At 44.4% G+C, this 27,262-nt stretch overlaps 1 protein-coding gene across 13 annotated transcripts in view; it reads right to left on the bottom strand.

Annotated features, from left to right (window-relative positions):
• LOC108940023 (nuclear factor 1 X-type-like) overlaps window positions 1–27,262 on the bottom strand; it is a 131,862-nt gene that overhangs the window by 7,054 nt on the left and 97,546 nt on the right. For 4 of the 13 annotated variants that reach the window (XM_029246662.1, XM_029246667.1, XM_029246664.1 and 1 more), the window contains 10 exons: window positions 22,961–23,023; window positions 21,851–21,925; window positions 21,255–21,375; window positions 20,589–20,624; window positions 18,970–19,097; window positions 13,267–13,341; window positions 7,113–7,241; window positions 3,801–3,976; window positions 2,295–2,442; window positions 345–436 (listed from right to left, as the gene is read on the bottom strand). In XM_029246662.1, the coding sequence (XP_029102495.1) occupies window positions 345–436; window positions 2,295–2,442; window positions 3,801–3,976; window positions 7,113–7,241; window positions 13,267–13,341; window positions 18,970–19,097; window positions 20,589–20,624; window positions 21,255–21,375; window positions 21,851–21,925; window positions 22,961–23,023 (1,043 nt within the window). The remainder of the gene's footprint in view (window positions 1–344; window positions 437–2,294; window positions 2,443–3,800; window positions 3,977–7,112; window positions 7,242–13,266; window positions 13,342–18,969; window positions 19,098–20,588; window positions 20,625–21,254; window positions 21,376–21,850; window positions 21,926–22,960; window positions 23,024–27,262) is intronic. The other 9 variants (XM_029246669.1, XM_029246665.1, XM_029246663.1 and 6 more) reach the window with 9 other exon arrangements.

Raw genomic sequence — 27,262 nt, 5'->3', positions numbered from 1 at the left:
GGTGAACAGGGCAGAAAAGCCAGCCAGAGGAGGAAAGTAAGGTTTAGAAACAATAAAGAAATGAGGTACAAGGAAATGGAAGGTTTGTGTTTTTGAAACACTTAAGGCACGTGCCCAGTCATATCCTAACAGCGCGTGACTGAAAGCGAGACAAAGAGGAAAGGCTGTTATGGGGATGAAGGAGCACCTGCACAGGATTATTGGATGCGAGGCCACTAGCTGTGCTTCCTGCTGCCTGGGACAAACTGAAATTTGCACACCGACAGGTGTGGGGGTGGCGCTCCCTTGAGGCCAGGGCGGGGCATGGGGAGGATGGCAGAATGTGCAAGGGGGGCGGGGCCTACCTGGCTCTGCTGGGGGATGTTCAGAAAGTTGTTGTCCCGTGATCCGATGCTGACAAACCTGTTGGGAGCTGTGGACCCTGGCGCGGAGTATGCTGAGGAGACAGAGGCACACAGAGCCGTCACTCCACCAGCCCTGCCCCCATGCTACAGCCATAGCGTGACCTCCGACCCCACTGCAGGATCCCAGACACAGCCTCCTGTTGTTTCTCGCAGTTATCTGCTTGTGCTGCTGTTATCTAAAACTTTTTCTCGTGTGCAGTTTTGTCGTGACCCTTACTGACTCCTACAGTATCATGACTCTCCTCCAGCAGAACAGCGATGATGGACCTGCAGAAGGCTAGACTCCCCCTACCACAGGGCCCTCTGCCCTCAGCCAGGCCAGACCTCAGCCTTTAGGCAGTAGAGACGTCCATGTTGGGCTGGCACGGCTAATGCCTGTTCAGTCTCAGGTGTGAAGGCGTGATGCTAACGTGCTAATGGACTCACTGTACTGGGCTGTGCCTGGAACGGATTAAAGGGTCTGCTAGGAATCAGTGGCTGGGGCAAACACACAGCATGAGAGTATGGGCCCCAGTCCCTGCTCTTCACCAGGGAGGGCTAGGGAGCTGGAGTGCTCATCCCTATGCAAGAGTGTCAAATTTAGGGCAGTTGTGTACAGTGGACTCCAGTGGCAAGTTTGCTTCACTATCACACTGTTTCCCCAGAGTAACAGGAATAAGTGAAAGGTTAGTTGTGGGAGAGAGGGCTTATGGAACTGGGTCCAAGTGGAAGTCTGTGTGGGGCACTTTGTGGACGTTTGGGCAACACGGGTTGGGGGTGGGGGTGAGGCTAGGCAGAGACTTTTTTGGAAATGTAAATGGAAACATGTTCCATTAACCTGAAATCCAGTTACAGAACTGGGGGGAAAATTAAAGAAAAAGAACTGGTATAAGGGAAGGGATCAAAATAAAGCAACAAGAAACAAAGAGTCAACAACAGAGGGCAACCTCAAACTGGAAAACGGGGGGTTGGGGTGGGGGGGGAGTCCCAAGAGTAGCGACAGAAAAACGGAAAAAACGAACACACGTGCTCCATCCAGTGCCCCTCCGGTGGGTGGGGCCCACGGCCCGACTCAACCCTGTCAGTGGAAAAGGCCCGTTCGCCGATTGCATAGGCAAGCACACCCCATAGAACTGCTACACGCTCCCTATGCTATCACTCACCACGTCGGCATGTATAGCACGCAATTTACACTGTCAATTTGTCAAATACATGTCGTATTCTTTTACCACGCTTTCCTTTGTTTTCCTTTTTTGTTGTGTTTTTTTTGTGGTCAGATTTGTGTGGAAGTGGCAGGGAATAGTGATTAAAGTGGGTTCCATGAGGGGTTGGAGTCCATGCCAAACTGCCCAAAATTTGCTCCTCAAACTGCCCTAAATTAAGGAGGATTTAGCAAAAAACCCAAATAAAATAATAATTCGAAGAGGGGGCATACATTCTACTGCCTTTAGCTCAGAATCATTCCCAATTGAGGTTTCTGTCTCTGTTAGACGTTCTGCAGGGGTTCATTACATATTAAGAATCGAGGCAAAGTTAAAAGGTATGGAATGGAACTACGCCGCCTTGCATGCTGCCAGTAACCACCAACACCAGAGAGCCCAAGAAAATGACAAGAGGGCTGAAGGGTGGGGTTGCTCGTGGGCAGCCATCTAACGGAATGGATGTGGATCGTAGCAGGAGATTGGTGGAGTAGGGAGAAGACGGCCAGGGCTTGGAACCCAGCCCCGGTATAAGACTGAGCCCTGTATGGCTGACACCCCTGCAGGGGAGGGTCTACGTAGTGAAACATTGTCCAAGTCAGACTAGGGCATGGTTGGTGGGGGGGCGGGGTATGGCTATGTCACTAATGCTTTTTTTTCTTTATTTTGGTTCTTCTTGCTTTTTCTTTGTAACTTTTTTGACGTCACTTACACGGAGATGCGGGCAAGGTGAGTCCGCCGTCGGGGGGTGTGCTGCTGGGTTTAGAGTCGGGCATGGGGAGGGGCACTGGGCGGGCCACGGGGGGAGGTGGCGGCAGCAAGAAGGAGCCCGGCATTTTGCTCTGGCCGCTCCCGTTTGGCTGCGGACGACACAGACAGGGTCAGGGCGACAGTGAGCGCTTGGGCACCGCAAGAGGAGGCAGGCAGGTGGCTTCGGGGATAGGGGGGAAAAGTGGGGCGTTGGCAATAAAAAAAAAAAGATCCATGAGGATAAATTTGAAAAAAAAAATTCAACCGAAACTGAAAAACAACAACAGAGGGGGTGAAGTGGTTTCCTATAGAGATGCGCTTTAGGAAAACCATCACGGATAGTGACTGTTGGGAAGAGGCTGGGGGTGGGAGGAGGTGGGCAAATGAGAAATAAACTGTTGGTTCTGTAGGGACAGGAGTGGATGGATGGTTGTTGTTTTGAACATGGCAACACGTCAACACTAAGAAAATACTGTATGAAAGGTGAAATTAACGGACATCAGCAAGAGCCCAACCAATAACAGAATGTGGAGTAAATCTGAGATGTATGGAAGCTGTTGATCATGTTCGAAATGACTGCATCAATCTCAAAGGGACAATCAGACATACCACAATGAGCAAATGCTCCTCTAAATCTGTTCAACATGAATAACAACGAGCAACGATGGGCTCTGAACGACATTTTCAGTGAAAACTTTCCTCTTTCAATGAAAATAAACTTGATTTTTTTCCCTCGTTTTGCATTATGAAAAAAAAAGTTTGTGCTAGAAACATTTTTCTGAAATCTTTTTTATTTCATCCTATTTAAAAGGAGTGTTTAATATGTCCCTTTCATCCTGATAAATTCCTTCCTTAGCCATGTAGGAACAGATGAATCCTGAAATGATTTTTTTGAGAAATGTAACTCGCCTGGCCATATCTGAGGGAGAAAATGGCTGTGTGAAATGGATGCAACGCATATCAACCGTCAGTTACAAGTTTGTTTTAAAATGGTGAGCTCTACATAAAAACTGGTATTTTGGAGAGGAAAGACAAAGGACACCATGCATTTGTGTCTATCTGTTTATCATTACAGTCTGGTTCTGAATTAAATTTTAATGATAATTTTATTTATATTTGGAGGAGAGCTGCTTTCTGGTGTTTCTTGTTCCTGGTGATCCCACCATCAGCAGTGCAAACATACCCAGTGGAAGAGAGCAACAGACAGAGAAATTTTTAGAAAGTGTAAAATATCTAACAGCTTGATCTGAATCTTCTGTGACTCACTGTTCACTGCTAATCCAAGCTATCAGCAAAATCCAGTGGAAAGCTGTTAAAAACCCTTCAAAATCTTCGCCTTTATTGACTGAGATATAGACCATTACCCACTTTGTGGACTTACTGGCAGGTGGATGATTCAGGACTCCTGGTATCTGTGATCATGTTCCCCCAGTCCCAGTTTGAGCAGCTCATGTCTGTCCCCACTCACCTGCGCACTGGGCTGGCCCGAGCCGTCAGAGCAGACAAACTGCACAAACTCTTTAAGCGGGTCCTGTCCTGGGTGGTGGTGGTAGCGAATGGTGGGGTGGGTGAAGTAAGGGCTGGACTGCTGGATGATGGAAGGGGAGGGGAAGTGCAAGGCAGAGGCTGAGGCCCGGGGGCTCCCTGGGAGAGAGGGGGAAAGAGAAAGTCAGAGCGTTCATGAACCAAGCCCACGTCTCTTTGCCGGGCTGCTGTTGCCTGGGGCCTGTGGACCCTCCTGCAGCAGAATGCAATGTGAGCACCCTGCAGATGCAGATGCGAATTCACCCGGGAGAGCTGAAAAGCGTCGCTGCTGTCTCCGGTGCTTGCATGTCTACAGAGCACAGATCAAAACAAGTGTGTCTACAACTGGTCAACAAAGCACGAGCATACAGAAACAAGCACACATTCATACTAAATGCATACATAAAAACAGATTCCTAGCCAGCAAACATAAAACATGGAAACAAAAATGTTTGGGCATTTATGTTTTTTTTTAAGATACCTATCTGCAGGAATATTATCTTCAGAGTTTATCAGGGTTTACACCTCTCAGAAGATGTTCATGTTTTCTGTCATACTGTGTGATTACATCATTAATAACACAAATGAAACATGTTTTACATAACAGAAGTTGCATGATTAAGTACACCAGGAAGATGTAGTATGAGTGTAAATGGAATGAGAGATGCAAAAAGTGCTCGGTGGGTGCTGCTTGGTGGGTGGAAATCTGGGGCAGCCCAGCCATGCTGGCATTTAGACAGGCAAGCTGCGTAGCCATGAGATTTTGCAAAAAGAACAATCTGAAATGGTAGCTGGAGTGCGAATGTATGTGCATGTGTATGTCGTGCGTACGTGAGTGTTTACTGCATGTTTCAGAACTGGGGGTTCCAGTACTGTACTTCTGTCTCTGCGGACCTACAGCAAAATCCTACAGCAAATGCTGTCAAACCTCTGTTGTTGCCTCATGGTTCACTCTGTACTTCATCGACACACCATTGCTGGTGCCGCCTTTCCTCCGACTGCGTATGAATGCTGGTCTCCATAAGTAAGTGGCCCTCAAGCCCTAGCCGATCTGCCCCCCGGCCGGCAGCAAGGGCCTGCCAGCCATGGTGAGAGGGCTCAGACAAGAGTAGCTCACTCCCTGCCCAGAACGACTCTATGTCTCTGCCTCTCGCTCTCTGGTCCCTCCTTTATTCTGCCTTAATCTTGTTAGAGGCTGGGTGGGAGCCAAGCTCTCCAGGGTGCCAGGACAGCTCTGCCCCTCTTATACACATGCAGTCTATCTTTCACACACACACACACACACACACACACACACACACACACACACACACAGAGAGACACACACAAAATCACTCTCCTGCAAACACAGAACCTCCCTCTTTCTGCCTTTATATACATACCCTCTCTCACTGTACCACTTACACAAAGAGCACACCGACGCAATATCTCTCTATCAGTCTCACACACAAACAGAAGCCCCCTGTTCCCCTGACATACATCTTCGATCATACAAACACACATATACACAAATACAAACAATCATACACAATCACCCCATCTTCTAAAATAAAAAACACATAAACACTCAGTGTTCAGGCTGTGATGGTTGGTGGATTCTGTTTCAGGCCAGCAAAAAGCATATTTACTCTAGCGTCATATTAAATATGCCATGCCCAAGGTTTATCCACTGGAAACAAACATGATCATAAAAACATACTATAACTGTTTGACACTAAAACAATTACATTACAGCCAACCGCTGCTTAGAGTAAATACGTTCGCACTCCCCAAAACACACTCACACTCCCTTCGAAACACAAAAGACATACGTACAACAAAACACCAGCAGATGAACAAGATACTGGCTGCTGTGAACTCTCCACAACATTAAGGTCTACAAAAAATTGTCGAAAAATATCCCATATATTCTTCTTAATTATGGTGAAGTACAGCGCATTATTGTTCTGGTCAACCACTCAATGAATACTCACTCTGAATTCAAGTTCCAAAAGCAATGCAGAACAAATGGTCAAAATAAATAAGATTAAGGCTGGGTTTCAATTACCACTTTTTACACTAGTAGAAGCAGCTTGAAGCACTTAACTTGGAGAGAGTGTAAATGCACTGTACAATGCTGGCTCTCGGCAGAACTTTGACTTTCAGGCATGATCAACTCTGCTGATCCATAAGGCCTTCAGGCTAGTTAAGAGTCCACTTCTTCCACACATAATCACATTGTTCAGTTGTTTTGTCAAGCTTTGCTTGAAACAAAGAGGACTAGAACCTACTGGACAGTGCTTGACATGCTTAACCCAACCTGTTCCCTGGTTTCCCATATACTTGGCTTGGGTGTCAGCACAGACAGTCCGAAGTCCAATCCACAGAAGGCATAACACAGAACCACAGCCAAACTTTACCAGCTCATCTTTATCAAGTCCCATTTTTCAGGGATCATGAGACAAATGCAAAATGTGGGTGTTCCAAACAAGGACGAGAAGATTCCATGCACTAGCTATTCTGATTGTGACGGGACAAATATGACAGGTGGCTCACTGGAAGAGGGCGGACGGTGAAAGGCAAGGGAGTGAAAGAGACGAAAAGGAAGTAAGATGGATAGGATCTGGAGGAGACTGAGGCTGAAATCTGATTTACAGGACAGTAAACAGGACAGTAGGCTGCAATGTCCAATGCTAAACAGGACCCCCGGCAGGTTTCTACATGGTCTGCAGGTGCGACACAGGACATTCCAAACTCCACCCAGCGGCATTTTGCATTGGCCATGTAGTAGATGACACTTTTTTGTCAATGGAAGTGCCCCAAAATGACTCCTTCCACTGGGACAGGAAACAGTCATCAGTGGAATCACTCCAGCAGCAGAGAGATTAGAGAGCAGACAGAAGGGAGTACTGAGCACTGGACAAGGCCATGGTTCTGGTTCAGTTCACACAACACCAGTGTGAGGGCAGTGGGAAGAGGAGAGGTGAAGTAGAAGTAGGCAAGGAGGAGCAGTTTATCACTCGCAATCAGCCTAAAAGTCCCAACTACACCAATTGGTCTAGAGGAAACAGCCAGGAGTAAATCACAGGTGAGATTTATTTTCATCTATTAACTTGGGCGTTTGAAAGAGGTGGGGGTGGAGGGTGGGTAGGGGATTTAATAATCGGATTTTCAATCACACCCAGAGAGCCCTTTGCCTTTGTCCCCTCTCTTCCCCCACCCACACCTCTCTCCCCCCCTCCCCACATCTGGGCCTGGGGGGTGCCTCGGGTCTCACCTGGTCTCACTCCCGCCAGCACTGGCAGCGGGTGATGGGTGAACGCCATGCGGGGCGACCTCGTCGGGGGCGACAGGGCGCTGAAATCGAACTTTCCCGGCTTCTTAAGAGAACCAGGCGAGGAGAGTCCTGGCAAAAATGGGATCAACAAATGGCAGAACAAAAAAGTGGGTTTAATTCACAGGCTTTGATTAGCTGATTTTATTTAGACTATCTTTGCTGGCTGTCTGATGGAATTTAACTTATCCTGCTATGAGCACCTGATCTCTTCATGGACAGCTTTGCTGAGCGTCTCCACTACCTGCTAGGTTATACGATATGATCGAAAGTTTCTCAACTGCAGTCCTTCTTACAAAAACTTTCCTCAACCAGCATGACTCCTTATTTAAATTTTCAGTTAGTGGCCTTAATAACCCCATGACAGTTTGGGCTCTACACACATCGGGTGCCATTTTGTACAATAGATGCTGAATTACAGGGATTGAGGAGAAGGAGTCTTGCATATGGCAGACATGGTTTAGGATGGATATGGTATAGGAAAAAAGTAACATGGTCCATCTCCTTTTCACTGACACACCAGCTGCTGCTTTCCCCTGTCCTTCTACATTCCAGTTATTCTCCCACCATCAGAATGGGCTTCAGAAAGACACAAGCATGGCTGACTGACACCAAGTGGTCATAGGGCAGGTCTACCACTATGTGGCAGTTCTTAGATCTGCCCCAAAGTCCAAGTCGATAAAGACTATAGGACTTCTAAAAGGGGTCTTCAAAGTTATGGTAACTATCCCTAGAAGATGAAAGTATTTTCTCATAAAATGGTTTTTTGAGACAAAAAGAGAAGGCATATAAAATGGGTTCTAATCCCCTGTGGCATTGTTGACAGTCTTCACACCCAGCATGAGTGTGTATGTGCCCTATAAACACCAATACACTGTAAGACAGCTCTGTTTCTCTAAACTGAACATGGGGCGGCAAGTCTGCCGAAAATCAAATCAAAGGAAACGAAGAACCCCCAATTCCAAACCAAAAGCTAATTAAATACTGTATTATCTTAACAGATGGTTTACCGAGTGAAACATGTTTTATACTATCTGTTAAGTACGTGTCGATGCCTCTCTCTCACTCCCATTTCTTGTCTACATGAGACGAAAGCGTCTGGGATTTACAAAAAAAAAAGACAATCGTGTTTTACAGCAGAAGCATCCCAAGCTGGAATGCGGTGGCCACAGTCTGCTTAAGTTGAAGCTCCATTCAGAAATAGCTGTTACAGTGCAGGCAAAACAGCTGGTTGGTCAAGCAGCTAGTACATGGCCTGTCACCACAACCAGGAGAAAAGAGGAAGAAGAGAGCAAAGAGAGTGGGAGCAGTGAGAAGATTTGAGGGAGGGACACCAGGTATAAGGGTGGCCACATTGCAGCTTTACCCTGGTCTTAAATAAGAGCAGGGAAAGGCCACCTCGTCCAACTGTCCACGTAGCATTCTCAAGTTTATGAGGTGGTTCCTAAACAGAAACATGACAAGTGACGAATGCCAACAGAAAAAGTCACACTAACACAAACGCACGCAAACGTGCCCAAGAGTACAGGCTCAAACTGGGAGGTCTACAAAGTTAGAAATAAACCCTGAAACACGACATCCATCGAGGCTTTGTCACTTTTGGAGCGCTGCTTTTCAGTTCAGCGTTCAGCCGGCTGTATTCTGCCACTGAGCACTGCAGCACATGGCAGTAAATCCCATTTGTCTGCCATTCCCACAGATTGCACAGTTGCAGTTAGACATGTGTGAGCATTCGTCAATATAGCAATGTGTGGGTGGGTGTAAATGTACTGTTCAAACAAGGGTAAAATCTTCAGCAAGTAGGAGTGGATAAGGGAAATGTGTTAGCAGTTTTTTTAACATGCACATTTAAAAAAAAACAGCACCTGCGGCTTGATAGGCCTGTTTTGCAATGTTCTATAAGAAAGGGGGGATTTTTGGCTTTTGAGAAAACCTTTAAATCAATTTCATTGCAGTCGCCCTCTGAACAGCAGCTGTTCCTGTGACTGCTAACACAAGACTAGAGAGTGGAGGAACTGGAGGAAGACAGGCCTAGAAATGTCAGAAAGCTACAGTAGCAGGTCCAAATAAAAGATGCTGACCACAGCACAAGTGCCCAAAAACCGCAGACATGTCTGCCCTCATTCCTACCCAACATTCAAGTAAAACCAGCATTCTCCTGGGGTCAGGAGTGTGCATCTCTGTGTTTGCAATGTTGAACTGTAATGCCTTAGAGACCTACTGAGACAGTTCTTTAAGTATTCCTACTAAGTAATAGCACATTATAACAGGTGAAAGATGGGCAGACTGGAGTAGAACTGTGGTAAAGGGTCAGAGGGTGACATACGGCTAAAAGGACAGGGAGGTATACAAGGGAAATTCAACGTGTTATTTATCAACTATTCAACAATCGGGGTGGAGCTATAATTTCAATGTATGAATGTATTTTAAACTGTCAGACATCAATAATCACTCAGAAATATCTCCCACCAACCATTCATTTACTTGTATGTAATAACCGTGTCTCAGTGAGGAGTGGAGCTACAGATTCACAAGCATTCAGATTCTGTCCAACATGCTAACCATGATACTGGAGAGAAATCAATTACTACATCACTACTACATTACTACTGCATCCTTGTCTCTCACATGTATGAACACACACAAACACAAGCAAACTAAGGGCAATTTGGCTTTGCCAATTCACCTGAACTGCATGTCTTTAGACAATGGGAGGAAACCCACACGGACATGGGAAGAACATGGAAACCACACAAACTGAGCTGGATTTGAATCTTTGGTCAACCAGACAGATGACAAGACAGACAGACAGACAGACACACCACACACACACACACACACACACACACACACACACACACACACACATCCACTTATATTAATTAAAGGGAGAGCATCAAGTTGCAGGAACAATCCAGTTCAATTTGCTTTCTGCTTTATATTTAATTTTAAAAATGTGTAGTGAGGTGTTTATTCCAGTACAGGATGTAATGCCACAAATTCTTTGACTCATGTTCTGCTATTGTTGTGAATAGGTCTCTGCAAATGTTTTAAATACAGGTAAAGAGCATTAGAGGGACACAGCAGAGAAATGCCCAGGTACCAAACCCAGTGTACACTCAACCTTATAGCACCAGCAGCCCCTCCAAATCCCATGTTTCTTAATAATTATCAAATCTTCTGGAAAAAACGGCCCCTTGCAAATATTTCATTGCAACAAGCCCCTCCACCCTCTCTGCTGAACAGATGTCTCCTGTAACCCAGCAGCTCCTCATCGTAGCAGACACATGGAGGCACCATCTGGGACCAGAGCTTCTCTCATCTTCAGACTGAACACATGCGTGAGAGTGTGTGTGTGTGTGTGTGTGTGTGTGTGTGTGCGTGTGTGTGCGCTGAGGCCTACATAGGCAAAGCACACCTATGTGCATTTTCAAATTGTTTATACGTATATGTGCACTTGTTCTGGAGCCGCGTCCTAGCAAGTTTTGACTCAGGATTGGTTCTAGCTTCTGGGTCAGTGGTGCTCGCTGGCGGCATATCTAAACTGGGTCATGGGGTGCTCCTCCTTCTCCCAAGGGCTAGAAAACATTTGGGTGGCACTTTCACAGGGCTCATCTGCATCTAGTGAAGATTTGTTTGTTTAATTGGTCCTGAGATTAATTGAAAATGGTGTGAACTGGAACATGTCGGTTCAAAAACATATGCCATCCTACATATGATTTGCTAGAATAATAAGCAGGTGAAGAATATAAGTAGCATCATTAAGCTGAGTCCATATACAAAACCATGTTTAGGGATTACATGCACAGCCCAGTTAACCAAGAAAAAGGTTAGGTACTTCTATTCTTAAAGGTCTGGTGGCTTCCTGTGAAGGATCTACGATCCATTAATTTAAGTAATTTAAATGCAGGGGAAGTAACAGGTACTGAGGAAATTATTCAAGACCGAACAACAGGTGAACCACCTGAAATACCCATGAATAACTGTTGTTTACCTAACTACGAATTCTATTTTTCTGGTGATGGCATAGATTAAATCTCAATGCAATGCTGAGGGTGTAAAAGTGCCATGCTTTAAGTTGTCAGAAATGAAAAGGGGTGTGAGAGAAAAATCAGTTTTGTAACCTTTTCTCTGTTTAGTTTAAGACTGCTGAGGCTAAAGGGTGTCCTGTCTGATAAACAGGAACTTGTGGAATGTATATAACTGCTGAGCAACAATGCCCTGTACTGCACATGTGTCCCTTTGCTTTCGGATAGGAAGTATAAAAGACGAGGTAAAGGGGTTCAACACTGGGTCATATATGGGTGAGATAAAGGTGTTTTTTTCTTTCTGAGAGAACAGACACGATGCTTACGAATGCTGTTGGTGGGATAGTCTGGGAAACAAGCGGTGCAATGCAGCTATCAACTTTTTTCATGAAGTGTGTGCGTGACTTACAAAGTGTATACGTAAGCATGAATGAGAAAAAGTGCCGCAAGTCAGATCTCTCTGCAGGCTCCTGTGAGCATGCAGAGGCCCCTACATTGTGAAATAGATTTGGCTGAGTGTTGCTTTCTCCCTCTGCCGTGATTCTGATTTTGCAGCTACCAGCGGAGTTGTCCTGGTGACTTGGAAGAGTTGATAGAATGTATACTCAGAAAAGTCTCTGATTGGCTAGTCTCAGCCAATGTAGATTTGAGTGGCTCACCCTAGAGATCCTGGATCTTAATTGGATGACGGATTAGGGTTGTGTCTGACTGGTTGCACAAGACAAGTGTAGATCTGATTGGCTAACCCAGCCATGGAGGTGTGACTGGCTGGCTCCAGAAAATGTTGGTCTCATTGGCCGAGCCCAGACAGCTTGAATCTGACTGACTAACACAATACAATGGGTGCCCTGCTGACAAACTTTCGAGAAACAAAATTTTTGCCATTGAAAACTTTTTTGAGAAGTATTTAGTAATTTTCTACTCATAAATAGAGGTAGCATACAATTTCAGTCGCGCACCAAAGCTTCACCCCTTTCGCCGACAAATAGTGATTGCAAACAGTAAGCATTGCCTTAAGTTTTTCAACACCCAGAGTTCTTTACCATGCTTTCTCATTTATAGCAGGTCATACAAACTGTTCCTAGGAGATTCAGAACACACAGGCATATGAACAAGTCTCTCTGCCAGTGTGGTCTCCACAAACTGCACAGTGGGAGAGAAAGAGAGTCTGCTGCTCTCTTCCCATCCAAAATGTGGAGCTGTCATGTTGCTGAGATTTACATAATTAATTTAGAAGATGCTTTTCTCACAGCGACATACAGCTAAATTCAAGTAAGCATAAGTGCATTTTACCAATAGATAGCGATACGGATACAAGCACTACACTGTTGAAGTACAGTCACCGCTTTTTCTGGTGTACATTACATGAGAAGCTGCATATAGAATTAGGATAGAATAGATTTATGGAATTGATGATGAGCCCTTGGCCCATGCCTTGTTACATCTGACAAACAAACTTTTCAAGTAATGCACCAACCTTGGTCCCAATTAAATTTGTAAGCAGGGAACCCACTGTGATTGTGTACAGACAGTGCGAGTCCGACTGACTGACACCTGATAGTCTAGATCGGACCTCAGAGGTCTATGTACTGTAGCATATTGTCAGAAAGGTAAGAAATGTTCACCGATAAAAGAAAACAGACATCATATTCACATCTTTCCAGAATGCAAGTAAGAGCAGCCATAACTTTTTGACTGTTTTTCAGACTCAATAATGTTGTTGCAGTTGTAAAAGAGTGTAGTATGGGTCCAAGGGGCTTTTGGATAGGACTATAACCACAACCTCATTATTCTCCCAAACTGAGTCTCACCTGTGTTTTGAGCGGACCTGCAGTTGGAAACAGTGGTTATGATACTTGACTTAAATGCCCAAACAATTGTGAGCGACTCAGTTGTCACAATAATCAAATTCATCAATGAACTACAGTAAGGATGGGAAATCAGCAAGAAACAAATGAAAAGAGCACATTTCAAAAATAATATATAAGCAAGTGGAAGGAAACAGACACACAGTGCAAGCTGATTATAAAGATATATTATTGAGATATATTAGTGTAATGTGTTCTAACCATGGTACGGAAACTGCGAGCCATCGTTCTCATGTTTTATCTTCCTCTCCTGCACACTCGCCAAATGGTGTTGCACTGAAAGTGGAGAAGGGCATTGTTAACAGAGGGGAAGAGAGAAAGACACGGTGCATTCTGGGTATCTGGAGATGTGGGGGTAGTAACATCACTTGCAGTCTAAAACGTTTATATGGTCAATGAGGAAGACATATTTCAGCAGATGGGAAGAGATCACAGGTGATTGAAAGGCTTCACACTGAGGATGGACAGACTGGGTTGGGGGCCAGGTGGAGGGGACAGGGTGGTAAGATAGTTCAGTGTCTGGAGCCTTCCCTTCAGGCCCCATCATAAGACAGATGGGGTGGTAAGGATTTGAGGAGTGAATGGTCTGTGCAGCAAACAGGTCTGTGGTGTCAATATATCAAAACTAATTTCCATGACAAGACTTTCTCCATAACAAGTTAATGTTTGAAATGTTTGAAATGGAGCGCAGTATAATGTTTGGAACAGAGCTCAGTATAACAAAATATTAGTCTTGTTTGAATTAACAAGCTAAATTTTAACAAGTGGCTGTTATGAGTGAGCATTAATACATAATGACACCGATAAGATTGGGAAAATGTATTTATTTTCTTATAACTATGCCCACTTGTGTAAACTGTTTGAACTGAATAAAATATTTAAAGATCCAGACTACAATGCAAATATTTTACTATTACTTTAAACTATCCACTAATTCACAAAGTTGGCCATAATAGTTTGCTTTTCCTGTGCATCACATTTTATCAAGAGTTTGGATTTAACATCAACACATTAAAAACATCCACTCTAATCTGAGTATTTTTAATTTTTGATATGAAAAGCTGACATATAATACAGTGATTTTAGACAGCACTTATGGTCTGAAAATAACAGAGATACCCACGAGTGTTGTATTTCACAAGGGAAAAATGTTCAGGTGTTATAGAGCTGGTAACATTTTGTCTCGAGTGCTCCTTCTACTGAAAGTTTGCCATGGAAAAGGGTCAACCATGATAGTTAAGTGTGTGTGTGCACACGTGTGTGCGCACAAGTGACAACAGTGATGGTTTATGACAATTCATCTACTCTGCTTGTCACTGTATATGTAAAAGAATGAAGATGTCACAGAATAAAAATGGAAGCTAAAATGTTCAGCTAGGCCACATGGGAGTACTCAATGCAACTGATAAAAACATGTATAGCTTATTGTCAATGCTTGAAGCTGACGTACATTATTAAAGCATTTTTATTATTTAATTTGCATCTACCTCTAATAGCACACCGATGCTGCAGCTATGTTGCCTTCACATAAGTATTTTACATTTAGAGTTGACACCTTTGTCCAAGGCTATTTAACAATATGAGGTTTGTTTACTGTTATCAATAATTATTTATCAAGCTGAGTATTTTTTTCCAGTGCATTTCAGAGTAAATACTTTACTCAGAGGTACTATAACAGGTGTGGGGACTTGATGTTCTACCAAATTATCTAACCATAAGACAAATGGTTCTTTCGTACAGAGAGACACATCCCTTCTCCACATACTGCCTGCCCGTTTTATTTTATTTTGTACATTACATTACTTTGTGAACAAAACTTAGACTTCTTAGATGAAAACAATTTAAGCTATTTCCACCTGTTAACTTTATCATAACACTCAAAGATCACTTTTAATTCAGGCTGAATGAACAAACTGAGTTTTTAGACACTGATATGGATTTTATCAGAGTCACTATGGGAATTCACATGTCAACAGTAATGGCTCTTGCAGTGTCAGTTCTGCAGCCATCCTAATAACCAACTTGATTGCACATCTTCCCCAGCCACCTGGGCTGTCATCAGCACCTGCTCCCTTTGGGACCTCTCTAGGATACATTCTCGCCAAAGTTGGGCTCACTGTCCTTTTCTAGTCCAGACATTCTAACCAGTGGTTTTCTAAGCTACACCAGGGTTCGAGCCAATGTCCCATTAAGTGCAGCTGACAGTTGGCTACTGCAGAGATGAGCAGCTCTGAATTTCCTTTATTAACTTTTTTTCTGCAGAAATCTTGCAAAATCAAGGTTATATGATATCCTGATGTCTTGGCACATAAGCTGGCAGTATTCCAGGACAAACTCTGGTGCCATTTACCGTATATACAGCCACCAAATTACATTCAGAGACATTTACAGTATACAATGACAGCAAGATATGTGATAACAGAAAGGGCCCCTTTCATGAAAACTTTAAGCATCTTGGAAACTATTAAATCAGAACAATTGTGACAAACCAAAAGACTTAGGGAACCACTGGTCACATGTCATCTGCTCTGAGCACAGAGATTTAGATATCAGAATGTTCTGGTACTCCTGGCTACAGCCAACAAACAAACACATATGCACATACCCTCGGGCAGCTCTCAAATTCACTCAATACCTTAACAAGTCCCCCACTTTGGTCCCTCAAGAGGATACCTCTTCGGAACTGAGACAAGCGGGCCTTCAGAGAGTGATGCTCACCTGATCCAATCACTGCATCTCAAACCCTTTTTCTCCACACTGTACACTCTATGCAAGAATTTAGTAATGTTGACCCTCACAGAATGTTTTTTTAAACCATTGTCTAAGGCTACATTTTAAATGAGGATATATAGAGGATCCTACACCTACATATAGTAAAACAAGGTACACTTTGAGGATTGCTGCCTTTGTTTCATGTAGCACTGTACCGTGGCCCCATTTCCACCATTTTGCACAGTGTAGTAACCCTGTTTTTAGACATTAATGAGATGGATCCTGCCTCAACTAGGCTTTGTAACTCACTGTAGCCAGTGGACTTCCATCACCTTGATATGAAAACAATCACAGAAAGAAAAAATGCATTAATGACATTTTAACTCTCTTCCCTGACACTTCTCCCCAATTAACTTACAACGTTACGCTGTTATACAGCTGGGTAATTTTTTTTTTTACTGGAGCCATATTAGGGTAAGTACGTTGCTCAAGGGTACTACAACCCGGGGTGGGATTCAAACTTGTGACCTCTAGGTCCAAAAGCAACAGCACTAACCTCTGCAATATCAACTGTCCAATGAGGCATTTACAGTATTAGTCATAATGTCTGTATTAGTTCAATTATATTATTGGGTATGACAAACAACTGATTTATCTTCACTCTGAAGAAATGCTTGTATTGTACCTTTAATTATTTGGAAGAAACAAAAAAGATGATCTAAACAAAACAGTTAGCTAATTTATTGCTAGTCAGTGAAACAGAAAAACAGAGGTACTATTTATTATGTACATATCATTTATTATATACTATAATGGAGGTACTATAACTCGTTTTCTGATTAAATCCAATGAGACCCAGAGGAGGTATGAAGCTCCACTTCTGAGTTTTGACTTGAGACATTTTGTCACAGAGCTGATGTAAGCCTACAGACAGGAACTATGTACTTAATTGTGTTCCACTGTAGGCTGAGTGACCACAATTTAGTCTTGGTCATGTACATAGCTAGTCAGGGGAGCAGTGCAGTCAGACCTGACAAGATGCGCACAGGCAGAAAGCATGACAGAAACACTAACCTTACCATAATGGAGAATGTACTGAAAATATATACGAAGCTAAACAACTATCTTCGCTACTCTGTTGCTACATGACATTATTACAAAAATTATCCAAAAACCTGTAATATAACAACACATTATTTAGGACAGAATTTAGTCACTTGCTAAAAGACTACTCAATTGCTAAATAACTTCAACTCCTCCTTTTTTTTTTGCTTTTGCTCAATACTGTGTATGAAATGAAGCAGCTATTCTCAGCTCTGCGACAGGCTGTCAGGAGCAGGAGTCATGTTGAACCATGACTTGAACCTTAAAATTGAAATGACAATAATAGGCCTCATCTCCAACAGCAATGAGATCTGCTATCACGCTGAGGTTGACCATTCTGCATTGTGGTGTGCTCACCACAATCTTAAGCTCAATGCCATCAAGATCAAATGGAGATGCTGGTCAACTTCCGCAGACATCCTCCTGCTTGCCGCTCTTTGGAAATCAATGGCCAGGCTTTATCTGTGGTCAGGTCATTTAAATTTCTGGGCACCACCATTACCAACACCTTGAAGTGCGAATTCACCTCTGTCACATCACCTCCATCAGGAAAGGACAGCTAAGACTATTATTCCTTGGCCAGCTTGGGAAGAGAAATATCTCAAAACACATCCTGACATCCTGATGAACTTCAACACAATCATCATTGAGAGTGTTCTGACCACCTCCATCACCATCAGATTCCCTTACACCTCCATACGACCAGGCTGCAACAAGTGGTCACTCTACTGAGAATATCACTGACTGTCAACTACCACCAATAAAAGACCTGTTCACTGCCAGATTGAAGAGACAAGTGAAAGTGGCAAAATTACTGCTGATTCCACCTATCCCAACAGTCACCTCTTCACAGAACTGCCATCTCAGAGTCTATCACCACTCTGACTTTACGTCATCTCTGCAGCTTCTTTCCTGAAGCCATATACTTCCTCGATCAAAATCACCTATCCCCCCCCCCCCCCCCCACCAAATCCCCTTCTGGTCATGTCCTCAGTCTTCTCTATCTTTGCACTACACTGCATAATCGCCCTCCTCATTGCACACTGCAGTCATTTCCACACTGCTGTCAATTGCACTATGGTGTATTATTTGCACTACTGCTCACGCCTGCAATCCTGTTGCTCTTTATTAGCATATTGTGCCTGTTTTGTATATTATTATGGTTTTGGTATATTGTTATTTCCTTGTCCTTCACTTTCTTGCATATTGTTATATTGTGTTTCATGTTTGGTGCCGAAACACAACTAATTCCACTAGGCTATACACTGGCAATAAAGAGTTCTAATACCGGAGCTCTCTGCTACAACATGTACTTTCTTACCCCACTCAAATCACCCAGATCAGGCCCCGGAGTTGCTGATCCTATCTGACATGCTCTGCCTATTCACAGGTACAAAAAGATCCTCCAGTGAGGTGACCCACCACAATGAGGTGGTGATCCCTCCTTACTCAGATATACCATTGACCCTGTGCAGACCATGTTTGGGATCAACACTCTGCACCATGATGAAACTAGAGACTGTGGCCAAGAACTTTTTAGCTGACCCTTGAACATCTTGTGTTGAACTAATTAATGGATTGTATGATGTATCCAAGATGTATCCTGAACAGCACTATAATTATGTTACTGTATGGTCTATTTCTGATACTTAAGCGCAAAATTGTAATTTTGGAATGACATCACTGGTCATGCATTGTCTTTAACTGCCTTAATTTGCTATTGTTCATTACTAAATTAGCTCTGATATTTTAATTTCCTGCCAATAGTTTTACAGAGGATTCTGTTCATATGGCTTGCAGTCAATCTAATGGCACAGATAGAGCCAGGATTTTAACATATTTTCAAAGAGAAAAAGTGTGTGTATGTTTACATACACACATGCACACAAACACACACACACACTAACGTACAAAAATTTGTAATTCTGTGTAGAACACAGGTGATATGTTTCTTCTTGGTGTCTGTGAACAGTATGAGAGTTGTGGCAGTGGGCTTCTGTTGGCATTGAGAAGGGGTGTGGAGGAGAGCAGGAAGGGTGGGGGGGTGAGGGTATGGGGGATTCACAGAGGGTGGGTGGAGTCTCATACCTGCGTCCACATCGTTTGGCCAGCCGCTGGACTGGGAGCTGCTGGCAGCAGGCGAGCGGCTAGAGTAAAAGACTTCATCCACCGGACTCTCCATCTCACTGTCATCAATGGACTTGCGCTTGTTGGAGCTGAATAGTAGACATGGGGAAGGCTGTAACCCTCTACACGTATATACAGGGAACTCTAACGGCTCCAACCTGTAAGATCACCCATCCCTACTCTACACCACCAGTAAATCACAATTACAAAAAATATGACTGGCAGCATATAGCTAGTGTAATAGCAGATGTATGTACATATCAGCAATACAGAGTGATTGAAGGTAATTATATATTATCTACAATACATTCTATAGAATACTTGTGAGGCAGCTAAATAATGTGAAAACAAATGAATACAGTCTATGGTATTTAGTAACAAAACTATTGCAGTCTCGTTAAAAATTATCTCAGCCCACTGAAGAGCACGCACTGGAGAAGCTACCATATGGTCCCTGTTTCTCATGCAGTTCCTTTTTCAGTCTATCGTCTTATACTAATATGAGTGATCTCCAGATATGCAGTCTCAAGCACCCTAAGCAGTATGCAATACAAAACAATACAATTTATACTTATATTGCACTTTGTCCTGAAGACAAGCTCAGAGCCCTTTTACAGATGAAAGATAAATATATATGAGGACACCAACTGTCCCCTCCAGCTGAAACAGAATACCTACAAGGCCTACGAGACCATCAATGGATATGCACCTCGACATCTACCAGACCTGATGACTTATTACACTCCGGCTAGACTGCTAAGCTCCTCCACCTCTTGCCGTTGGCGGTTCCATGCACAAGAGGATTAAAATTAAAAGCCTATAGGTTCTTGATTCTGAGTCCAGTGTAATAGAATGAGCCTCTCTTACTCAGAACCACTGAATCCCTCAGCATTCAAAAAGGATTTCAAAACACATCTCTTTTGGAAACTCTTCTCTCCTGATCTCCTTTCTGCTCCAAAAACTTTTACAACATTATTTGATTTTAAAAAAGTACTCCCTATAACCTCTATAAGCAGCAACTTGTGTAATGAACACTGGCAGAAACTGCGGTTTTCGACTAATTGATTCCACTTTGAGAACCACATGTCTGCACTGGAGGGGTCGCAGTGGGTTGGACCGGGTCTTGCTCTCTGGTGGGTCTGGGGTTCAAGTCCTACTTGGGGTGCCTTGTGACAGACTGGCGTCCCGTCCTGGGTGTGCGTCCCTCTGCCCTGTGTGGCCGGGTTAGGCTCCGGCTCCCCGCAACCCCGTATGGGACAAGCGGTTCAGACAGCGTGTGTGTGTGATGTCTGCATTTGGATCTCTCTGTCTATTGATGGAATTCACTTCTCTATATTTTACATTGTATATTGCTTCTGAGAAAATAGATTACTGCTAAATGAATAAACGTAGAAGTAAACGTAAATGTGTCCTGTCTAACTAATGGAGCAGAAACGAAATACAGAAAATCTAGGAATGTGACCTTCTGATCTGACCACATTTTAGGGCTATGATGCTCTCATTTAATTAAAGAGTCACTCTGAAGTAAATATGTGTGTGTTCATGAGTGTAAATGTTTGTGTGTGGGTCTGCATCACTACCTCCGTGGAAGACTTGCATACAGCTCCACTTCAGTCCTGCAGCAGTAGGGAAGGAGGAAGGAGGAAAAGAGCAACAAAAAAGAGAGAAAGAGAGAGAGACAGAGAGGTCTCATCACACATTCACACAGGAGAGTGAGTGCCAAGCACACAAAGGTCAGAATCGACTGTTAGTAAGAGAGCAGGCCCCATGCAAAAGTCTCCACTCAAAAATGGACTTGGACTAAATGGTGTGGTAGCACATTTGTAGAAAAATTTCAAGATTTAAAAGTCAATTACTACATAATTTTTTAATTGCCATTGCTATTGTTGTTGTTTGAACATGACTTATGAATTATGTTAATGAACAGTCTCAAACAAGCCAATTAGAACACAAATTGTATTAACAGTTTAATGCATCTGGTATACGTCAGGAAAAATACAATTTACAAAATCTAACTTCCATTACTAAAATGATATAAAGTGTCTGAGTATACCTGAGTCAAAATTACATGTATACTGACCATGGCCTTCTGATTTACAGCTATTTAAATATTCATACTGGTAATATATGATATCCCAACATACGAGAACATTGCCTGTGAGTTCCCACTCAGTGGAGTTTGCTCCAGCGTGCTGCTGTGTGGGGCAGTAGGGGTTGGAAAAGGGCAGAACCTGAGTGAGACATACCTGGTGGATGGGGGTGAAGTAATTGAGCGTCGGCTCAGGGCCACCTGGTTGATGTTGTAGTAGCCAGGACTCTCCAGGTCAGCCAGGGAGAAATTTGGGCCAGAAGCCGTAGCGACTGGAGCTGCAGAAGAAGACAAAGCACCATAAGACTGTGGTGGTTGATTAGGACTAGATTATTTGGTCAGAGGTTAATTAGGTTATTTATGCTCAAAGTTCTGCATAATTCCCAGATATTAAAGATTCAAATTCTTCAACTTTTTCCACATTCGCTGACCCAAATGGATGGCAGTAAAGTCTCTGTATAATGGGAAGAGTGTGCTGAACAAAACCTGTTAGAAAAAATGGACTGATGGGAAATGCAGGGAAAGGGGGGAGAGGAAAGCGGTAAGAGACAGCTTGCAGGTGATGAGTGTGCGAGCAATCTGCAGTGTCAGGACAGGGATCATAGTTCATATGTCTGAGAGAGACAGACTGTATGGAAAGTGAGTGAAGTTTACACACAAATGAGAGAGAGAGAACAACAGAGAAAGTGTATCAGGTGGGTGGGGATGGAGTTCATACATCACTGTAACAGAAAACGAGGTAGTATAACTCACTCTGTGAAACACGGACGAGCTCAGCGACGTTCCACACTCCTGAAGTCACAAAGCAGTCCTGGAAACTCAAATGCCCTGCAGTGGAGGTTGGGGAACAGATTTCACCAGGAGCTTCAACAGACCTTTCCTGTTTCCTATACCTCGACAACGTACTGAGTCACTGAACAGAATGTTAATGCACTGCATCATATATTGCTGCTGTGCCACTATGTTACAGGGATACATGTAGCACCTCATAGGAAACTGTGGTCATGAAGGCATGTGGGATGGGGTGGCATCGGGAATGACAGAGAACATGGCAGTGGCGACAGGGTTTGACCTGCTTACCAAATACCACCTCCCAGATCTGATATGGCCAGGGTTCACCATGCGAGAGCTGTATTTTCACTGCACAACAGTGCGATTAAGTTGTTACTCACACCCATTTTGGATGCAGGACAGTGAGCTTGTGTCAGAACCCTAACGTGACATTACACCAAAAATTCAGGAGACCAAGAGATGCTTTTAACACAGTTCCAATGCAAATGCACTACTATGCCAAGGTAACATAAGCCAGATGAGCAACGTGTGTCTGTCAGCACCTGTAAACTTGGGTATGTGGAGGTAGCCTATGCAGTGAACTCACTCTGTAAATTTTACTGTCACTGTTATCACATACCTACGTGTGCGTAACATGCCCTGACCATACAGATTTATCTATTTAGCAGATGCTTTTCTGCAAAGCGACTTCCAATAGATATATGTAGTGTTATCAGCCCACACACCTTATTCGCCAAGGTGACTTACACTTACGCTAGGCCACTCATCCATACATCAGTGGAACACACTCTCTGTTACTCACACATTATGGATGAATCTGAACAGCATGTCGTTGGACTGTGGGAGAAAACCAGAACACCCGGAGAAAACCAGCACAGACACAGGGAGAACATGCAAACTCCACAAAGACTGAGTGGGGACTGAACCCACAACCTCTTGCACCACCCAGGGACCGTAAAAACAGGAGTGCTACTCGCTGTGCCACCGTGCCACCCCACATATATATATTTATGTGTGTGTTTGTGTCTGTGTGTATGTGGTACAGTGCTCCCACCATCGTACTGCACTCACCGTTGGGAGGGGGCTTAATGTCTGTGTCTCCTTGTTGACTGGAGTTGTCCGATTGTCCTGATTCTGGAGAAGACAGAAAGGAAAGAGAGATCTTTAATAGCAGGGTTCTGCTGAGTGGTTTACATGAAGGCAGACACAGAATCCTCAGCATTGCTAGTATCATCAGTATCGAACTCTGTAGTGTAAGAGCTCCACTTTCTGTTCAGAGGAAAGCCTCGTGATTGAGACCCAGTGCAGCCCACTGTCCATCCATGGGGAATGCAATCCTAACCAGACACAACAAACCATACATTTCATCCATCCATCAAGCCATTATCAATAGCCTGTATTATTCATATGCATACACAAACAACTGTAAATGCTGTCAGTGGCATATAGAGGAACCAGCTGTATAGTAGCTGCAGTAAAAACTCCTTGGTGTATCCACAGAATTCTGGCAGTATTTTTCACCTCTGCAGCTGTCTTGGGCAATGGTGTTGAGATGAGTCTTTTGCTCCTCTTTTCTGGAAAGCATATAATTTTTAAAGAGTGTAATGTGAGCATTTAGAAATTAAAAGCTATATCGTATCCCTTACTGTAATCCATCTTAATACTCCTCCAGTACTGAGGATTTAGCCTGTGTAAACAGTGTACCGTGCTCCCCTGCCCTCATACAAGGGCCTCCATAGCCAACTGCCACAGGGATTTGCTGAGGAGCTCTGAAGTTGAAAAGAATGCTGGATATTGGACACCAGTGGAGCAAATGCAACCACAAGCCAGAGCATACGGGGGTCTCTGGACAAACGGAAGGAAGTCTAGCTGTCTGCCTCAAAGACAACTCAAAGGACTTGCTCAGTTACCATGGTGGAGCAACAACAGAATAGCACTGGTTTTGGGCTGCGGTGGGAGCCACTGTGGCCTGTTTTAGCTGAGCCTCAGCTGCTGGATACACATTGCCATTTTCTTTACACACACTGCCCTTGACATAGCAGAAGCTACACGTGCATTGAGCAGCACCTCCAATGTTCGCCATGTCTTTGCCTCTTCCTAATAAGCTTGTGTGGTTCTTCACCCCTCCTACCTAAAGTCTCAAAAGTTTCACTTCATCTATTTGACAACCATTCACTTGTTAAATTGTGAAAAAGTTTTGTGCTGGAACTTGTCAACACTCCAAAGAGGGAGTTTCCCTACCAATATTTTGCACAGACGGTTCAGGTGAACGCTGTCAGAAACACGTGGAAAAAAGGTCACGGCGAGTGCTTCACTGATAATTCAAGCATTTTTTTTCCTTTTCTAAGGATAACGGAACAAACAACGTGCTCCAGAAGGCCGTGCAGTCAGAACTAGGTAACGGGAGCAGAGTGCCCCTTCCTCCAGTCCCACCATATGTGGTTCCCAATGAGTGGGAAACTATGGGGCAGCGAAGAACTTCACCACCTTCAAGTGCAGAAGCACTGCTGCAGTTGTGCTCCCTTTTAAAGTAGTGTGAGACAAAGATAACAGTTTCAGCGATCTGAAAAGTAATGGTTGCTGTGCACCCAGAACTGCTTGCGTGGGGTTCTTGTCTCAGTATTCCGTGTTGCAGCCCACCGTGGCAGATGGGAGCATCCCATTGTGTCATCTGCACTGCTCACAAATGCATACACAGCCACGCTCTGTGAAGGTGTTTAGCGGCGACCGTAGGTGCTAACATAACTGTGGAATATGCCAATGTGATTCTCCACACTTCTGAAGAGATTATAAAATTGGACGAAAAACACAACAAAGAAAACAAATGCAAGTTAAAAAAAAAAAACTGCCTCTCAGTGACTGAAAATGCAGCAAGAGTTACGGTTCCCTCGTTCTCCTGTATCTGTACCTCTCGTACTATCTCTCCCTCTCCCTTCCTTGCGCTGTCTCATTGTGCAGTCCTGGCAGCCATCTTAGCGCTTGGCAGCCATCTTAGTACTGGCGGTACCAAAGGCATTCCTGCTTGCTGACAGCGTGAGCGCGCACACACACACACACGTACATGCATTCAGAAACATATATGGATGCAGACACACCCATCCGAGTGCACTCCAATATACACACAAAGCCATTAAGGGCTCTAACGTGTTCTCCAAAGTTGTCGCTTAAACAAACACTACTGCCCTAAGTACCTACATTCGGCAGCCTTTCAACTGTGTGTCCAAAAAAGAATTCTGAACCTCAAAGAAATGTGCAATGTTACCAAAAACTCCATATTTTAACAGTAGAACAGCACTCACTATACTACTGACTACGCTTGTTGGAAGTAAAGGATAGTTGCCTTCTATGAATATCTCCTCAGATGAGTCCAATTTGGACAATTCAAAATTCCCCAGATATAAAAACTGAAGAGTGAGAATTAGAGATGGGGTTCCTTTAAGGCAGCCAGAAGCAGAAAATGAAGACATGCCCTTTGCAATGCCTAGAGTACTTGGCAGGACACCATTTTTTTAACTGGAGTTTCCTAGGAACTGCACCTCAACGTGTTTTGTGCACAAGGAAGCCCAGTGGATGAAGGTCAGAGCACCTGCTCTCCATGGTGGGGCACTGTCAGTATCACTGGAAGCCAGCAGGAGGCAGTATAATCTGTACTCGCCTCCGAGAGCCCGAGCCGGTACACTGGTGTAAGAAGAGTGAGAGTGGAATAAAGTCATCACATCACATGGGGTTTAACCCTTGCATGGCCCCAAAATCATTTATGTCCAAACGCAATTCTTCTCCCCTTTGATAAACCACACACTCGACAACATGCTCTCCACTGCCTCGGGATACTGGGCATAACCAGAAAACCATCACTGTTGAACCTTCATTGCTATTCTGCACACGCACACACGCACGCACACACACGCACACGCACACGCACACAACCCTGGAGCAGTTTCTCCATTCGACTTGGAGCCACTTTCTGTCAATATGCAATCCAATTACACAGCAAATTACCAAGGTTTCCTTCTGGGCTCTGGAAGTGACTGTATAAAAATCTCTCACTATTAAAAACAAACAAAACCTTTAAAAGACCCCCTCGGCCCCACCCCACACACACAAGCAAACAGGGGTGACGGCCACGTAGAGCCATCAGTGTCCGTAAAAGGGCCTGCGGTTCAGCGGCAAACAATGGCGAGCGGCCCGCGTTACTGTATTATTATCACTGGTGCTCTTACTGGTACAATGCGAGGCTGGCCGGGCACCGAATCAGTGCCACAGTTCTTTATCGCCGAGACGCGGCCTCTTATCGCCCAGCTGCCAGCTGCAGGGGCTCTGCGTGCGCGCCAGCCGGCATCGCCATCCGCAGCCCTCGCACCCACTGATCCCGCGCTTATCTTCCCGCCACAGTTGCCCCGCGGCCTCCTGCAAACGTGTTGCCGGAGATAATGCGCACCACACGCACGAGCGCAAGCACACAAACACACGTATATAAACTTACGCACTCATATACATACACACCCACGAACACACACCCACATGCTGATAAACATACTGTAGATATGAACATATGCACCCTTGTCTGAGGGGAGACCATACATTACACACACACACACACCCACACACACACACACACACACACACACACACACACACTGTCCTCTCCAACTGCCTGGTGCTGCACACATATTCACCATACAACATGCCCTAAACAAGTTCTCACACACACACACACACACACACACACACATACACACACACACACACACACACACACAGACTCCTCCACAGACACAGCCTGCTTTTGTTCACAAGCATGTGGCCAGACGTGTCCTCCCTCCTCATGTGTCGCTGCGTCCGCGGGAGTGTGTCGGGGCGTTAGGCAAGCCGGATTCACACTCTCATCCATCATTTCTGCATGCAGACAAGAGCCATTTCGAGGGCTCTTACAGCTGCGGTACACAACAGCCCATGAAACATGACTTCACAGCAACACAACACTTACTTCACAGTGCAGGCAGAGAAAGTGTGTGGGTGCCACACGAGAGCCCTTTCTTGCCCTGCCCCCTCTCCCCAGCAGCGGGAATGGATTAGATACTGCCCTGATGCCTTGCCCTTAGCAGCCCACTGCCATCCTGCAGCTCACAGAGGCAGACGGACCATCCGTCAGGGTCCTGCTAAAAACAAACTTGTGGATTAAGGCGGTCACGCTGGTCAGGATATTTATAGCCAGATTGAAGAAGGGAACAGTGTTAGAACACCCCCACGACTGTCCAGATGTTTCTTTGTCAAGGCTGCACTTGTACGTGTCTGTGTGCGTGCGCATGTGTGAAGTGTTAGGTGTTGTAAAGTATGACAAGCCCATTGATGCAAAAACACGACACTCATCTC

This window comes from Scleropages formosus, chromosome 20 (genome assembly GCF_900964775.1).
Source record: "Scleropages formosus chromosome 20, fSclFor1.1, whole genome shotgun sequence".
Taxonomy (NCBI): domain Eukaryota; kingdom Metazoa; phylum Chordata; class Actinopteri; order Osteoglossiformes; family Osteoglossidae; genus Scleropages; species Scleropages formosus.
Note: the sequence above shows the minus strand (reverse complement) of the source record. Positions and strands in the feature narration are given on the sequence as shown.